The sequence below is a fragment of the Hemiscyllium ocellatum genome, chromosome 35 (assembly GCF_020745735.1).
Source record: "Hemiscyllium ocellatum isolate sHemOce1 chromosome 35, sHemOce1.pat.X.cur, whole genome shotgun sequence".
Classification (NCBI taxonomy): domain Eukaryota; kingdom Metazoa; phylum Chordata; class Chondrichthyes; order Orectolobiformes; family Hemiscylliidae; genus Hemiscyllium; species Hemiscyllium ocellatum.
This window is the reverse complement of record NC_083435.1, coordinates 5,098,509-5,116,695: the sequence shown is the minus strand read 5'-3', so window position 1 is coordinate 5,116,695 and position 18,187 is coordinate 5,098,509. Positions and strand designations below refer to the sequence as shown.

Below are 18,187 nucleotides of genomic sequence, written 5' to 3'. Positions count from 1 at the left end.
TCTTTCAGATTTCCAGCATTGTCAGGGTTTTGTTTTTATTTTCAAAGAGATATGAGGATGTGGGGAAGGAGAAGCTGACCAAGAAGATCAGCTACTACCGTAACACTCACATACTCATGGGATGTAAAGGTAACTAATTACTCTTACTCATTGTCCAAAAACATTGTCTAAAATCCACCTGCAACACATTAAATATATTCCCACCCAAGTCGGTAAACACTTAACCCTAACGTGGTTTCATAAATCTGATCTCCAATTTGAACATCGATGTTGATTATCCATTCAGCAGCCATATTTATTCCAGGCCTACATTTGTCAAATATCTCAAAATAATTCCAAAGATTCCAGGGAGAGAGTGCAGGAGGAAGGATCACATTCCCATGGAATATATAGTACCTTCCCAATGAGGGGGAATCTACAAAACATGACAAAGAGACAAACCAAAATCTAATGTCAGCGTGAGAGTGCAAACAGATAAACGAAACCAGAACAGATTCTCAGCAAAGCTGAGTGAACTTGCAGAGTCACATCAGTTCTGTCAGTGCCATTCAGAGATAATGTCATGGAGAGATTCACAGTGTAAATCGAGAGGATAGTGGCACTCATACAAAATGTTAGATGCTATGAAATAGGGACATAAGGGTGACGTGACTGGATGAGAAATCCTGAGGCCCAGGCTGGTGCTGCGAGGGGACTCAGGTTCAAACCCCACCTTGGCAGCTGGAATTTAAATACGTCCAGGATATCACAATAGTTTTCAGTGACATTGACCATGGAGTGATTGCTGTAAAGAGCCATTTGGCTTCGGGAAGGAAGTCTGCCACTCTTCGCTGGGCTGGTCTGCATGTGACTGCAGACTCAGAGTACCATGGGGGATTCTAGTCCACCCCTGAAATAGCCCAAATCAGTTCCAGGTCAATTAGGATCAGGCCACAAATGCTTCCTTTTCATCCCACAAAAGAATAAAATGAGTAAAAATCTTAATTATTGGGAGATATAGATATCTTAATAAATCCCGAGACTGAATTATTACTTGGAGAGCAGATTAAAGGGTCTTTTCCCAGCATTTTCCTTTATTTTGTTTTAAGAATAGCAAAAGACAATTATATAACAGTTTTTGTACTCCATACAATTTTACTTATTATTGAACTCAATCAGAATTCCATCCAAACCTGTGACGTCCCTGCCTATAGAGCTTGGTTAAAATTATTCTCAACACTCAATTGTTTGTGGCCTTTCCTTATTACAATTTCTGGATTGTTGTTGAGTTTGGGATACTCGTGATGTATGTGTCTCTGCTTTGACAGAACCTCAAACAAGTATCCAGACTCTGAGCAACTTCTGGAGTAACTGCTTTTAGCCCTCCTGCTTTTAGCCCTCTGTCAGCATGCGAACATTGGGTTTCTGAAAATCACGCTCAAGTCCTTCTCGAGATGATGTGAATTCTCAATGTCTCACATTGTATCGACAGATAAGGAAGATGTCTTGGAGCGCCTCATTGGTGATATTATTCAGCAAGGTGACATTGGCTGGAATTGAGAGTATGGTGCTGAAAAAGCACAGCAAGTCAGGCAGCATCTGAGTAGCAGGAGAATCAGTTATGCCCGAAACGTCGAGTCTGCTGCTCTTCGGATGCTGCCTGACCTGCTGTGCTTTTCCAGCACAACACTCTCGGCTCTGATCTCCAGCATCTGTAGTCCTCACTTTCTCCCTCCTGGATATTGGCTGGAAGCAGAGTCTAGATTAGAGTGGCGCTGTAAGGGCTTGCTGATGAAGGGCTTTTGCCCGAAACGTTGATTTTCCTGCTCCACGGATGCTGCCTGACCTGCTGTGCTTTTCCAGCATCACTCCAGCCTAAACTCTGATTCCAGCATCTGCAGTCCTCACTTTTGTCCCTTGGCATATAGCCACAGTTAAGCTTAAAAAACAATGAGCCCAACTTTCAAAAAGGAATTGGGCTAATCCTCAAAGTAGAAATGTTTTCAGTGTCACAAAGGAAAATGACCAGGAGCATTGGCTCATAGAATGGTCTTCCAAAGAAGTGGAACAGGCAATAGGATGGAAGATTCTTCTGTGCTGGGTCATTCTTTGAAATATTAATATCAATCGGTTAGAACCATTTTACTTAATATTCTGAAAACATATCCCAATATTAAAAACAAACAATTGCTTACACATTGGTTTCCTGAACTCTGGAATCTGGAGGAGGTAAAAAGATATTTATATCACTCAGATATTTAGAGAAAGACCCTGAAAAACAGCATACAGCTATCCCTTTATCAGTCTTGTGTTTCCTGATCGACTTCAGAAAGAAATGCTACTAAAGTAAAAACATCAAATGCTAGAAATACTCAGCATCTGCAGAGAGAGGGAGACAGAGTTCGCCCTCCAGGCCCTTTTTCAAAGATAGAAGATGTTAGGGGAATGACATGTTTTTGATAGGTATGGAGGGAGGGGTACATAGAGGAGGGTAATATAATGATTGTAACAAGGTAGCCCTCATGGAATATGAGTTCCCTGATTAGGGCTGTTAACTGGGTCCAATCAGGGAGCCCTGGCTGACAGATATAAACAGGAGTGTTCAGGGAGAGGTGGGCACCGCAGGGAGTGGAGTGTATTATTTCCCCCTTCAACTTTATTTTGATTTAATCCCTGCCCTCCCCTTCACTTTTTGATCACACAGCATTGCCCTTTAATGTGAAGGGCACTGCTTGTCACTGGCCACTCGGGTGTTTCCTTTCTTCCTGATGGTGGATATTTGAATAAAGGTTTGTGCACCTTATGTCTTTTACTGTGTCTCACACCTGTACACATACGACATGGGTGCTGGGGAAAAAAATAAGCACTACCGCAGTTAGGCAGGTGTGTGGGGGTAATTAAAAATAAATAAATAAGTGAACAAGAGTGTTCAGGGAGAGGTGGGCACTGCAGGGAGTGGGGCATATTATTTCTCCCTTTAACTCTATTTTGATTTAATCCCTGGCCTCCCCTTCACTGTTTGATCACAGCATTGCCCTTTGAGGTGAAGGGCACGGCTTGTCACTGGCCACTCGGGTGTTTCCTTTCTTCCTGGTGGTGGAAACTGAATAAAGAATCGTGCACCTTGTGTCTTTCACTGTGTCTCACACCTGCACACCCACAACATGGGTGCTGGGGGAAACATATACACTACCACAGTTAGGCAGCAGTGTGGGCGTAATAGAATAAAAAGAGAAAAATAAATTTAAAATAAACATGGTGACAAAGGTTCTGTTCACTTGAGAGCTGCCTCTGAGGAAGAAGAGAAAAAAAACAAATAAACAGAAATGTTCGAGGTTCTGTTTACTCTGAGGGCAGGCTCGGAGGGAACCGAATCAGTTCAAGGACTCTCCACATGTAAATAAAGGGTGATGGTGTCCGGCCTCTGAGGAGTTATTTCAGTTACTATGATAGGATGGGAGGCAGGAGATGGTGGAAACAATGATGAGCCCAGTCTACATGGGATAGTAACAGGACAAGAACAGGAACAAGAGATGAAGGTGCAGGAAGTGTACACGCCAAGAGAAAACAGAAGCTATCGTTAGGGAGTAAAGTTGTCAAACTTGCACACTTTATGACTGCAGTATCTGGAAGACTGATGTCATTCCTCTCGTACAGATGCTGCCTAATCCACTTCAGTTTCTGCTTTCATTTCCCATTTTCAGCATTTGCAAAATTTCCCTTTGATTCAAACAAAAATTCTATTCCTCTTGGATTATTACTCTACGGGGACAGATTTTCAGTGGTTCAGCATTTTTACCACCATCATTTCGACCAGGACTGAAGAAGGGATAGAGTTTCTCAGTGAATATCGCAGTGAAAGTGTAGATAAGGGTCTTATTCTCTGAGTTATAAAAGGACACCTTCCCTCCCTCATAATCCAGACAGACTTGGATCTTCCTTGGTTTCTCCCTCAGATCTAAGTGTTTCCATGTTTTGGTAGCAGCTCTGTACTGATATCCATTTCTCAATGCGATAATCCAGCCTCCGGAATCTGGATTCAGGTCAATGGCCTCTTTCCTGTTGATAGATTCTCTGACCACACCGACATCCCATTCGGTCTTTTGCCCCACCATCACCTCCCAGTGATGTACCCCAGATGTGAATCCCTCACGTCCCAAGACACACAGGCAAGGATCAAATCTCTGTGGGGAGTCCGAGGGTGACTGCTGTCTTTTCATGGTGTGCCTCACACTCGTGAACTCTTCGGACAGGAGGAGATATGGGTGAGCTGTACAAGGGTCCAAGGTCACTGGAGCTGAGAAAACAGAATTAAACAGAAACTCTTAACACATTCTGTGGGTGACCTGAGAAGCTGATGAGTAATATCATTAATGAGATGATAGACAAAAACACGGCAATGTTACTCCCACCCTTACTTACACTGGATTCATTGACCTTCTATAATTAGCGTCTGATTTCCCAATAACCTATTCATTTCTGCGATGGGCACTGTCACAGGCCAAGTCAGTATTTATTGCCCACCCCTTGTTGCTGCGGAGACTGCAGTTGTGAGCTACCATCTTGAATTATTGCAGCCCATGGGATACACGGACACCACAGTGGCGTTCGAGAGGGAGCCCCTGGATTTGGACCTCGTGACACTGAAGGGACAGTGCTATGTTTCCACAATGAGTGGCTTGGAGTGGAACTTGCAGGTTGAAGCGCTGCCTTTGTCCTTCTAGTTGGTAGAAGTCTGTAGAAGGTGCTTTGGTGAGCTGCTGCAGTATAAATGTAGATGGTACACTCTGCTTCTCCTGAGTATTGGTAGAGTGAATGTTTAAGGTGGCAATGGGATGTCAATCAAGCCGGCTGCTTTGACTTGCACAGTGTCAAGAATCTTGAGTGTTGTTGGAGCTGCACCCATCCAGACAAGTGGGGAGTATTCCATCATTTTCTTGACTTGTGCCTTGTAGATGATGTACAGGCTTTGGAGAGTCAGGAGATCAGTTTCTGAATATAGAATCCTGGACTCCCACCTGCTCTTGTGAGCACAATATTTATAAGGCCTGTCCAGGTTGGTCAATGGTGACCTCCTTGATAGTAATGCTGTGGTTTCAGCATTGGTAATCCCACTAGATGTCCAGGGAAGATGGATCAGATTTTCTCTAGTTACCTGGTACTTGGGTGGCGCAAAAGTTAATTACCACTTATGAAAGCAAACCTAGAAATTGCCCATGATGCATCTGATCATGCTTCAGAATCTGCAGAGTCATGAATGGAGCTGATCATTGAGCAGACGTCTTTGACCATTCTACTCCTGATCTTATGATGAAGGGAAGGTTCATATGACCATACAACCACAGGAAATTGGAACAGGATTAGATTAGATTACTTACAGTGTGGAAACAGGCCCTTCAGCCCAACAAGTCAACACCGACCTGCCGAAGCGCAACCCATCCATACCCCTACATATACCCCTTACCTAACACTACGGGCAATTTAGCATGGCCAATTCACCTGACCCGCACATCTTTGGACCGTGGGAGGAAACCGGAGCACCCAGAGGAAACCCACGCAGACACGGGGACAACGTGCAAACTCCACACAGTCAGTCGCCTAAGTCGGGAATTGAACCCAGGTCTCGGGCGCTGTGAGGCAGCAGTGCTAACCACTGTGCCACCGTGCCGCCCATTCGGCACCTCGAGCCTGCTCCACCATTCAGTAGGTTCATGGCTGATCTGATATTCCTCATGTCCACTTTCCTACCCTTTCCCCATTACTCTTGATACCTCAAAAATGATCTATTTATCTCAGCCTTAAAATACACAACAAAACTCTGCCCACAGCTCTCTGTGGTAAGGAGTTCAAAATGCTCACAACCCTCTGTGAGTTTGATGTCAAGGGCAATTAGTCTCACCTCGCTATACAGCTCCTGCACTTCCAGAAGAGAGCTGCTGAGCTGAGCAATTCAAACTCTGTCTCTCTGTCTGCTCCTGGGGAGATCAGTCCATCCGCTGCCTCATGCCAGAAAACTAACCTGTGCTAATCACTGTCAACATCTTCTTCCAGACTCGGTACTGCAGAGATCCAATGGTCTTCTCTACATTGATAACAGGACCAGTCTTCACTGGAGCTGGGGTAGGTCTTTTCACTCTACATGAACAGAGCAGTGCAAGGTAACAGCAGCAAATTATGAGCATTCAACATCAGAGAAGAAAAATAGATTCTCTTTAAATCTATTCACCTGCAGCTTTTCACCATCTCTGGATATCTCTGAAAGAAGCAAAAGATAGTAATTACTCTTTCAGAACTTTGTTACAAACATATCACATATTTAAGGGAGACACGGTGGCTTAGTGGCTAGCACTGCAACCTCACAGCACCAGGGAACCAGGTTTGGTTCCACCCTCAGGTGACTGCGCAAACTCCACACAGACATTCTCCCCATATCTGTGTGGATTTGTTCCCACAGTCCGAGGATGTGCAGGTGAAGTGAATTGGCCATTGGAAATGTCGAGGGGTGGGATGGCCTTCAAAAGGGTTGGTGTGGACATGATGGACCGAATGGCCTGCTTTCACAGAGTAGGGATTCAGATAAATAGTAAGGTTTTCAGACTTTAAACAACAAAAATCAGCCCTTTATGCTGACAGTGTGAATTTAATGATTTGCTACAGCTGATATTCTACAGCGCAATTCACAATGGAGTCAACTACAATTACCTTATACATTCAAATGTTCCCTGTGTAAAATATTCAGTTTCAAAGAACAGTGGATTTCATATTCCCATGAAAACAGAAGAGATACTTTATATGAATGCAGATGTAGGCCACTTGGCCCATCAAGTCTGTTTCTCCATTCAATGGGATAATGGCTGATCTTATTACTCCACATTTCTGCCTAGCCCTGATAACCTTGTACCTTCCCTGGTTTATCGTGACTCTCTATCTCTGCCTTAAAAGTATTTAACGACAGTTGAGTGGTGATCCTTATAGAGGTTTATAAAATCATAAGGGGCTTGGATAGGGTAAATAGATAAGGTCTTTTTCCTGGCATGGGGGAGTCCAGAACTGGAGGGCATGGGTTTAGGTAGAGAAGGGAAAAATTTAAAAGAATAGGTTAGGATACCTGGTTGGCATGGACGAGTTGGACTGAAGGATCTGTTTCCATGCTGTACATCTCTATGATTCAATGATTCTGCTCCCATTCCTTTTACAAGGAGAGAGATTGAAAGACTCACAGGTCTCTGACAGAAAATGTTTCTTGGTTTTGAATAGGATTCAGTTTATTTTCAAACTATGAGCCTAGTTCTAGATTTCCTTCACCAGTCACCTCTTCAAGACTCCAGCAGATATAAGCTTTCTCATTTTCTGTCCTCTCTCTATCTCCCCACCTCTTCGCCTGAAGACTTTGATATGTCACTAAGACTATTGGTCATTTGTCATGCCTGAGCCTAAAGCCCACTGGATATTCAACTGTGTGGGCAGCACAAGCACGGAGTAACCAATTTCAGTTTTGCTCAGTCCAGCTTCCCCCTGCCATAAATTTCTCAAATCGGATCTTTTTACATCCACCCGGCTGTGACTTGGTGTAGTGTCACATCCAAAGGCCAGTGCAGTGCTCTCTCTGTAGTGCCCTGCAGTGTCAGCCTGGGTGAGCTGATCAGTGTGGAGTGAGACTGGAATCCACAATGGGATTGGGAACAGAGCCTTAAATGACAATGTCAGCTTCTGTTGGGACAAACGGGGAAAGACAGGGAAGAGAAAGCGACTGTCCAAGGAGGCACTGACTCTGAGAAACCACACATGGTCCTCTTCTCCCAGTAACTGCTGCATCTCCTGAATGGAGGCGGACAGCACTGCTATTTCTTCGGTTATCTTCTCAATCTTTCCCTTCACCAACAGGGTCTTTTTCTTCTTTTCCTGCTTCAGTTTCTGCAAGGCAATCTTCTCCTGCTTATGCAGAAACTGGTAAAGTTTGTCAAACTCTTTTTTCACGTGCTGCTCTGCCTCGTTTGTTCGCTGCTGTGGGAAGAGAAAAATTGAAATGACCAGATTAATGGATCAAGTTCTGGGACAGAAATGATATGTGTTCCAAGCCATTCCTGATTCCTGACATGTATACATTTGCAAATAAGGTTTACATTACAGAGCACAGGAAAACTCACAGCTACTGACAACACCAGCAAACAGACTCCAATCTCAAACCTATAGAATGAGCTGAAACAAGCCCAGAGAAGGCTGGAGAAACTCACGAGGTCTGGTAGCATCTGTGGAGAGAGTCAATGCTTTGAGTGGTTGGGAGGTGCTGTCCTGGAGGGATTGTCACTGGATGATTAGTCCAAAGAGCCAGATAATGTTCCCGGTGACTGTATTTGTATCCTGGATATTTCACTTCAATAAAAATCTGGAATTAAGTGTCTAATGATGACTGCTATCAATTGTCACCTGATTCATAAAGTCCTATAGAGGAAGAAATCTGCCATCCTTTCCTGGTCCGGCCTATATGTGACTCCAGACCCACAGCTATGTGGTTGACTCTCAACTGCCCTGCAGGCAATTCAGGATGAGCCATAAAGGCTGGCCTAGGCGAACATGAAGACTGCAGATGCTGGATATCAGAGTCAATAGTGCAATGCTGGAAAAGCACAGCAAGTCAGGCAACATCCAAGGAGCAGGAGAGTCCACGTTTCGGGCAAAATCCTTTTATCAGGAAATCCTGAAAAGGGCTTTTGCCCATAAATGCTGGCCTGGCCAGTACTGGGTGGATAGAGGAATGTCCAGTGAGATTCCAATAGTCTTCAGCCATTGAGGAAGAAGAGGTGTTGTTGAGTCTTCTAGACTGTCACATCTATGAGGGTTCCAGGCAGTCTCTGGCAGCTGCTTCCTTTGGGTTTTATCCTGAGGCTTCCCCAGTCTGATTGAAGAATCAGTTTCCCAAATGAGGACGTGAAATTGAACCAAAGTTTCAGCTGCATTTGCATTCTGAAGGGGGCAATGTTCTTGCAAAGAAAATATGTGCAGCACAGAAATGAAATATTGGGCCTGATAGGTCCATACCAGCATTTATACTTCAGCTGGCTCTGCTCACTCTACACTGCTGTGCTCAGTGTGTCAACCTAACCTTCCATTCCTGTTTCCTTCATCTATTATTTCAAAGGTTAATGTTGATTTTTCTCTGTGCACCTTCGCAGCAGCTGTAACACTGTAACCTGTATTCTTTTTTGTTATTTATGACAAGGGGTAAACCCCTCTGCTAATTTAAATCAGCCACACAGAAAGGATTCACCCCATGCTGTAATCTGTTAAAATTCGAGAGGCAAAGGGCTATCCCAGAGGTCACTAGTTAAAGTAAAAATTAATAACTTTATTCTTTAAGTATAACAGAGACTATTAACTAACGACCATTTACAACTCATTTCTCTTAAACCTATCTTTTACCTCCCCCTCTACAATACTAGTCTAATAAAAAAAATCCCAGTTATAATTTACCAAAACAAAACAGCTAGCTGAGTTTCCTCTGTAATTCTCTCTCCAGGTCGATGTTCTGCTGCACAAACTTATCAACTGGTGTCTTTCAGAGAGCTGTTCTGCTGGCAGTCTGTCCTTGTTGGTCGCTTAGCAGGTCTCTCTTTTGGCTAACTGGTCAAAATATCTGTTATTTACACCCCAACACACTGGATCGTTTCATTGATTTTAATATTATCAAAATACTAAATTAATTGATTGGAGCTTGATATCTTGGGGCATAATTTAAACAGATTGGCCAAATTTGAGTTTGTTTTTGTCTCATGGCAACCCAGCTACTCTAGCTGTTTTGACCAAAGGTTACATTGTTACCTTGTTCTGGACTCTCTGAGCTTCTCTAAGTCTTTGCCAGCTTTTCAACTCTCCTAAAGGTACAGTACACCCACAATTTCATACCAGTTACCTTGATGCACTTGTATAGTATATGATCTGCCTGTAAAACAACACTGATGAAGGAAATCTCGATCTTCCTGCTCCTCGGATGCTGCCTGACCTGCTGTGCTTTTCCAGCACCACTCAAATCTAGACTCTGATCTCCAGCATCTGCAGTCCTCACTTTTGCCCTGTAACACAACACTGTTCACTACATCTCGGTACACGTGACAGTAATCAATCAAATCAAATCAGCTTCCTCTTCAATGCATCGATTTGACTTGTCTCAGTCACTCCCTGTGGTAGTGAGCTCCCTCCAAGTAAAAGGGTTGCTCCTGGCTTCCAACAGGATTTCCTGGTGACTATTCTATATTTATGACCCTTTCACACAAACACCTCAGAGTAAAGATGTTACGTTAAGACTTATCTTTGATTAAAAAGACTTGGATATTTGAGCAAGTGTTTAAAATGTTATATTAACAATGTATTAAACATACCTTAATGCAAGCTAACCTTCTCTCGTAGGTCTTCTTTGTGATACTGCATTCCCTCTTCTTGTTCTGGAGTGGACACAGTAAAGTTTGCAGCAGTTCCTGCTGAAAATGGGACACATCCATTAATTGTGCTGACATCGAGTCTGGAAGCCTGCATACAGTTATTAGGAATGTGAATATTAGACTCAAAACATTCAGCTAATGTTCAAATCGTTGCTGTTTTTAACAGAGGGCATTACTGTGCTTATTTTAAACAAAGTAACATAACTATTAAAGACTGCTTCTGTATGGGTGCATTGGTTTAGATACGTTCAGGCCAGACCTCAAAGTGTTTCTTCAATCATGTTTATGGACATTATCTGCATGGTGATACAGCAGCATTGACTGGAATCTCTAGCACGTGATTACAGAGAGCCCTGTTACATCACAGAATGTTTCAACAGCTCATCCAGAGAGGCGATGGCACAGTGCGACTGTCCCCTGGGGACCCAGTTACAAAATCAACAAGAGCAGATGATGGAATTGAAACTAAATCAAAATCTGGAATTAAATATCTAATGTAGTCATTGTCAATTGTTGTAAAAACTCATGGTAACATGCTTGAGAAAGACAACAGTAGCCCTTAGTTGCTGCAGAGTGACACAAACAGTGTGGCTGAGCTTCCTCAACCATCCCCCCGGCCTGAGATGTGGTCACCCTCAGGATCATCTCTCTCAAGTAAGAAAACAGCATTATTGTGATTGGCTTTTTTAAAATATACCAGATTTAACAAATGCGATTTTATTTTTCCTTGTTTGATTGGGCCCTGGGTCAGGTTGTATTATTAATTGTGGTCAGCTTCTAAAGTGGGAGGTGTGGAGTTCCAGTGACATTGGAGATGCCCAGCCTATCCCATCAAGGCCTACTGAAGTAAGCCCATTGGTATTGAAGATGTCACGGGTTCACAGTGATCGGAGCAAGAATTTCTCTGTTTCTTGTGCCTTCCATCCTTCCCCTGATTGTCTACTGTTTCCCCTTCTGCTCTCTCCAGGCTCATCACTTTTTCCCTCCAGATGCCTTGCTCCTTATTCAACTGATATAGGACCATTTTTTTCAGAATGTATTTATTCACAGGATGAGGGAGGCACTGGCTAGACCAGCATTTATTGGCCATCCCTAATTGCCCAGAGGACATTGTTGTGCATCTGGAGTCACATGTGGGCCAGACCAAGTGAGGCTAGCAATTTCCTTCCCTAAAGGACATTCACAAACTAAATGGGTGTTTCCAACAATTGATAATAAATTCACGATTAGACCCTTACTTCTCAATTTTTAAAGATTGAATTAAATTTGACAACTGTGGTGGGATTTGAACCCATATCCCAGGAACATTACCTGCGCCTCTGGGTTAACACTCCAGTGATAATACCACTAGGCCAGCTCCTCCCCCATTGGATGCTATTCAGCCCCTCAAGCCTGTTCCACCACTCAATGAGATCAAGGCTAATCTATGTCTGAACCCCATATTCCCACTTTGATCCATATTCTTTAATACCTTCACTTAACAAAAATGATCTGTCTCAGATCTAAAATGAACAACTGATCCAACATCCACTGCTAATGTACAAGAGAATACTAACTGTCTACCACCTTTTGTGAGTGGAAATGTTTTCTAGCATGTCTCCCGAACGGTCTGGCCCTAATTCTCAAACTGTGCTGATTCCCAGCTCCCAGATTAAAAATGAGACTGTTAGCTATTTCCTCTTTGAGGAACCGAAGAGAAGTAGGAATAGAAGTGAAGTAGTAGTGGAGGAACTGAGTATTTGGTATCAGTCTTCATGGTGAAAGACACCAGCAGCATACCAGAACTTCAAGGGAGTCAGGGGCAGAGGTGAGTGTAGTGGCTATCACTTAAGGAGAAGGTGCTGAGGAGATGGAAAGGTCTGAAGATGGATAAATCATCCAGACGGGATGGGCCAGTCCCCAGGATTCTGAGGGAGACAGCTGAAGAAATTGTGAGACATTGGTGGTGGTCTTTCAGGAATTACTGGAGTCAAAGAAAATCCCCAGAGGACTGGAAAATAGGCTGGTTAGCCTGACCCGAGTCATTAGTAAGGTTTTGGAGTCTATCGTTAAGGTTGAGATTGCAGAGTACTTAGAGTCGGACGCTGAGGGGTGACCTTATAGAGGTTTACAAAATTATGAAGGACATGGCTAGGGTAAATCGGAAAAGTCTTTTCCCTGGGATCGGGAAGTCCAGAACTAGAGGGCATAGGTTTAGGGTGAGAGGGGAAAGATGTAAAAGCGACCTACTGGATAACTTACATGTATGGAATGAGCTGCCAGAGGAAGTGGTGGAGGCTGGCACAGTTGCAACATTTAAGAGGCATTTGGATGGGTATACAATAGGAAGGGTTTGGAGGGATATGGGTCGGGTGCTGGCAGGTGGGACTAGATTGGTTTGGGATATCTGGTCGGCTTAGACGGGTTTGACCAAAGGGTCTGTCTCCATGCTGTGTATGACTCTATGACTCTATAAGTGCATGGTTAAAATTGGACAGAGTCAGCGCGTCTTCATCAAGGGGAAATCATGCATGACAGATCTGGAGGAATGCTTTGAGGAGGTCATGAGTAAGTTAGACAAAGGAGGGCGTGTAGATGTGATTTATTTGGATTTTCAGAAGGCTGCTGACAAGGTGCCGCACAGGATATGAGCTCATGATGACTTGGGCAAGGTACTGGCATGGATTGAGAATTGGCTGACTGGCAGAATAAAGAGAATAGGGATAAAGGGTCTTTTTCAGGATGGCAGCTGGTGACTAATGGTGTTCTGTAGGGGTCAATGTTAGGACCATATGTTATACATTAACAATCTGGATGATGGAACTGACGATATTGTTGCTAAATTTGCAGATGACACAAAGATAGGTAGAGGGACATGTAGTCTTGAGGAAGTGGGGAGGTTGCAGAAGGGCTAGGTGAGTGGGCAAAGAAGTGGCAGATGGAATACAATGTGGTGAGGTATGAGGTTATGCATTTTGGTAAGAAGAATTGAGGCATAGACTATTTTTTCAATGGGGAAAGGTTTCAGAAATCTTAAGCACAAAGGGACTTAGGAGTCCTCATTGAGGATTCCTTTAAGTTTAAATTGCAGGTTCAATTGGCAGTTGGCAAATGCAATGTTAGTTTTCATTTTGACAGGGCTAAAATACAAAAGGAGAGATGTACTGCTGAGGCTGTGTTTGACTCTGGTCAGACTGTATTTGAGTAAAAAATGAGGTCTGCAGATGCTGGAAATCACAGCTGCAAATGTGTTGCTGGTTAAAGCACAGCAGGCCAGGCAGCATCTCAGGAATAGAGAATTCGACGTTTCGAGCATAAGCCCTTCATCAGGAATAAGAGAGAGAGAGAGCCAAGCAGGCTAAGATAAAGGGTAGGGAGGAGGGACTAGGGGGAGGGGCGATGGAGGTGGGATAGGTGGAAGGAGGTCAAGGTGAGGGTGATAGGCCGGAGTGGGGTGGGGGCGGAGAGGTCAGGAAGAAGATTGCAGGTTAGGAGGGTGGTGCTGAGTTGAGGGAACCGACTGAGACAAGGTGGGGGGAGGGGAAATGAGGAAACTGGAGAAATCTGAATTCATACCTTGTGGTTGGAGGGTTCCCAGGCGGAAGATGAGGCGCTCCTCCTCCAGCCGTCGTGTTGTTGTGTTCTGCCGGTGGAGGAGTCCAAGGACCTGCATGTCCTCAGTGGAGTTGGAGGGAGAGTTAAAGTGTTGAGCCACGGGGTGATTGGGTTGGTTGGTTCGGGCGGCCCGGAGGTGTTCTCTGAAGCGTTCCGCAAGTAAGTGGCCTGTTTCACCAATATAGAGGAGGCCACATCGGGTGCAGCGGATGCAATAGATGATGTGTGTGGAGGTACAGGTGAACTTGTGGCGGATATGGAAGGATCCCTTGGGGCCTTGGAGGGAAGTGAGTGTGGAGGTGTGGGCGCAAGTTTTACATTTCCTGCGGTTGCAGGGGAAGGTGCCGGGGGTGGAGGTTGGGTTGGTGGGGGGTGTGGATCTGACGAGGGAGTCACGAAGGGAGTGGTCCTTGCGGAACGCTGATAGGGGAGGGGAGGGAAATATATCCTTGGTATTTGGACTATTATGAGCGGTTTTGAGCCCTGTATCTGAGGAAGGTTGTGTTGGCATTGGAGGGGGTCCAGAGAAGGTTTACAAGAATGATTCCAGGGATGAAGGGCTTCTGATGTGAAGAGAGATTGAACACTCTGGGTCTGTCCTCAATGGAGTTTAAAAGGATGAGGGGGATCTGATTGAAACTTAGAGAATACCGAGAGGCCTGGTTACAGTGGGCATGGAGAAAATGTTTTCACAAGAAGGAGAGGCTACAACCCAAGGCTACAGCCTCAGAATGAAGGGATGACACTAGAGAATGGAGATGAGGAGGAATTCCTTCAGCCAGAGGCCAGGGAATCAGTGGAACTCATTGCTGCAGGGAGCTGTGGAGGCCAAATCATTGAGTGTACTAAGATATGGATAGCTGGGTTCTTGATTGGTAAGGGGGGATCAAGGGTTATGGGGAGAAGGCAGAAGAATGGGGTTGAGAAACATTTCAGCCATGATCGAATGGTGGAGCAGATTTGATGCGCTAAATGACCTAATTCTGCTCCTGTGTCTTATGGTCTGTTGTTAAGCATTGCGTTCCCTTTCAAATCTACCATCATGTTGTCTCAAAAAGCAAGCAAAGCTTCACCCCCTCCCCCCAACTTCCCTTTTCTCTCTATAATCACTGAGCATTGTTTCCCCCCTAACTCATAGACATTTCCCTTACAGTTCCATGTTTGAGGATTTCCGATTGGGTCCCTGCCACTTATCAATGACACAGATTACCGACAGAGGCAAAGAAAGGTAAAGCTTTCTGTCTCAATTTGTACTTGACAAAGTCTCTGCTCTTTGGTATCATTGCCCACTCCATCTTCCACCAATCTCTGTCCTAAGCCAGCTGGGTGGGAGAATCTGCCTCACAGTAGGGAGGTTGGAGCACTGTAGTAGTGTCACTGGACTAACAATGCAGAGGTCCTGACTCATGCCCAGGGAATGTGGGTTCAATCCCCATCAAGACACCTGGTAGGATTTAAATGCAAGCAGCAAATCTGGGATTGAGAGCTGGGCTATGGAGGACAGTTGCTGGGTTCACCCAAAGTGCAGACATTGAACTGATGTCAGGAGAGTATGAATTTACCCAGTTTAGCAGGAAGTTGTCATTTAGCAGGTACAGGAACTCAATCAGGACAACACTCCCCTGCACTTTCCCCAGGGTGACTAGGGAACGGGGAATATACACAGCGGAAACTCTACTAAAATGTGTACATATTCTGTAGGCAGTCAATATTTTTTACAATCCATGTGACATTTTATAAATTCCTATTTTGGAAACAGAACCAGTCGGACTCAAGATTAAAATGTGTACACAATCTGTAGGCAGTCAATGTGTTTTTGCAATCCATGTGACATTTTACAAATGTCTTCTTTGGAAATAGAACCAGTCTGACTCAAGATTGGAATACATACAGACTCTAACCTTACACCTTTAGTAAATTATATGAGGTGAGATCCCTTACTTTTTAATAAAACCTTAAGTTATCTCCGCAATGTGACTTGAAGAAAGCTCTGGGATTGACATATGAATCAATCGAAACCTGCATCCCCAATCTAAAAGATGAAAGACTTAACAGCAATCTAAGTTTGTTCAATATCTCACGTCAGTGTATGTCACTGTGGTCTTTTACTATAAATTCTTTGTCCTGTGATCCTACTCTACTGACAAAGGAACAGCGCTCTGAAAGCTTGCACCTTCGAGATACTGTAAACCTTGGATTATAACGTGGTGTCGTGTGATGTGTAACTTTATTCACCCCAGTCCAACATATGCACCTCCACATCTGTGAAGATGGTAACGTTGTTGTAAGTTGGGTCTCTGGACAATGAAGATGTAACTGGATGTGACTGCTGAATGGATCTGAAACTCCAGGAAAGAGGAATTTCTGAAACTGTTTACCGGATAGACCAGCTCCTCCCAGCCGCCCCTCACCTTCAGCTCCTGAGCTGCTTCTTGGACAGGGACCACCTCGTGGTTCCTGTGGGCTCTGCAGGTCTCGGAGAGCATCTGCCGGTGGGTTTTACAGTAAAGTTTCAGCTCCTGCTGATGGCTCGGATCTTCCCGGAGACAGCTGCCCGTTCTCTGTGCATCCTTCAGGGAGGGCTCAGCCTCCGTGACAGCTTTCATCGCGTCGGCCCAGGTAGCACACTCTCTCAGCTTCCCCCCCCCCCCCACTCCTCGGTTCTTTCGCGAGGAAGACACCCTCAGCAACAGGGAGGTCGATCTTTAAACGTTCTGCACAATCTCTCGCCCCACCCCACAAACACGCAAAGCCTCCAGCAGAACGACTGCCAACTCTCCCGAAACTGGTATTTGCAAACCTTTTTTCAGTTTCATTTCCTGGAATGCTTGGAAGAGAATCTGTGAAAGGCCCGCCTCCTGGATATGGGCGGAGAGGTTGTCACTCCCAGATACTTACTGGAACAGGACGTTGCCAAGACTCCCCAACCCTCCTCTCTGACCTATCACCTCCATCCCCACCCCCCATTCACCTATTGTACTCTATGCTACTTTCTCCCCACCCCCTCCCATTTATCTCTCCACTCTGCAGGCGCACCCTGTTTCTCTCCTGATGAAGGGCTTTTGCCCGAAACGTCGATTTTCCTGCTCCTCGGATGCTGCCTGACCTGCTGTGCTTTTCCAGCACCACTCTAATCTGGAAGGTTTTTGAGTGAAATCGAGAGGCAGGATAGGCTGGGTGTGAGACTGGAGAGTAGGAGGTTGAGGCGTGACCTTATAAGAGATACATAAAATCATGAGGATAAGGTGAACAGCAGGTACTTTACTCTAGGGTCTGGGGTTTCAAGACCAAAAGCACATTTTAAGGATGACAGGAGAAAGATTTTTCAAAAGACATGAAGAAGCTTGATGAGAGCAGAGTGTTAGATGTGATCTATATGGACTTCAGTAAGCCATTCAATGAGGTTCCTCATTAGCAAGGTTAGATCTCATGGAATACAGGGAGAACTAGCCATTTGGATACAGAACTGGCTCAAAGGTAGAAGACATAGGGTGGTGTTGGAAGGTTATTTTTCAGACTGGAGGCCTGTGACCAGTGGAGTGCCACAAGGATTGGTGCTGGGTCCTCTACTTTTTGTCATTTACATAAATTATTTGGATGTGAGCATGAGAGGTACAGTTAGTAAGTTTGCAGATGACACCAAAATTGGAGGTGTAGTGGACAGCGGAGACGGTTATCTCAGATTACAACAGGATCTGGATCAGATGGGCCAATGGGCTGAGAAGTGGCAGATAGAGTTTAATTCAGATAAATGTGAGGTGCTGCATTTTGGGAAAACAAATCTTAGCAGGACTTATACACTTAATGGTAAGGTCCTAGGGAGTATTGCTGAACAAAGAAACCTTGGAGCACAGGTTCATAGCTCCTTGAAAGCAGGTAGATAGGTTAGTGAAGAAGGCGTTTGGTATGCTTTCCTTTATTGGTCAGAGTATTGAGTACAGGAGTTGGGAGGTCATGTTGTGGCTGTACAGGACATTGGTTAGGCCACTGTTGGAATATTGCATGCAGTTCTGGTCTCCTGCCTATTGGAAAGATGTTATGAAACTTGAAAGGGTTCAGAAAAGATTTACAAGGATGTTGCCAGGGTTGGAGAATTTGAGCTCCAGGGAGAGGCTGAACAGGCTGGGGCTGTTTTCCCTGGAGCGTCTGAGGCTGAGTGACCTTATAGAGGTTTACAA

The 18,187-nt window shown here is 44.7% G+C and overlaps 1 protein-coding gene across 2 annotated transcripts; it reads right to left on the bottom strand.

Moving 5' to 3' along the window:
• Positions 1–1,113: 1,113 nt before the first annotated feature.
• On the bottom strand, positions 1,114–16,644 carry LOC132832499 (zinc-binding protein A33-like). Of its 2 annotated transcripts, none has more exons than XM_060850553.1 (6): positions 16,421–16,644; positions 10,356–10,454; positions 7,750–7,983; positions 6,206–6,234; positions 5,999–6,114; positions 1,114–4,276 (listed from the first exon to the last, which is right to left on the bottom strand). In XM_060850553.1, exons 1-6 carry the CDS (start codon positions 16,613–16,615, stop codon positions 3,720–3,722), a joined length of 1,230 nt encoding a protein of 409 aa, XP_060706536.1. In that variant the 5' UTR covers positions 16,616–16,644; the 3' UTR covers positions 1,114–3,719. The 2 variants fall into 2 exon arrangements, with proteins under 2 accessions (XP_060706536.1, XP_060706537.1); XM_060850554.1 differs by having other exon boundaries at positions 7,750–7,980.
• Positions 16,645–18,187: the final 1,543 nt, after the last annotated feature.

Bases quoted from the DNA above. Each gene is read 5' to 3' on its own strand.
- LOC132832499 (XM_060850553.1), bottom strand. From the start codon at position 16,615: ATGAAAGCTGTCACGGAGGCTGAGCCCTCCCTGAAGGATGCACAGAGA. The intron at 6,235-7,749 runs GTCAGTGCCTCC...TGCTTCTTTCAG, and splicing joins ACCATGTGTGGTTTCTCAGA to AGATATCCAGAGATGGTGAA. The intron at 4,277-5,998 runs GTTAGTTTTCTG...CTGTTTTCTCAG, and splicing joins GTTGACAGTGATTAGCACAG to CTCCAGTGACCTTGGACCCT.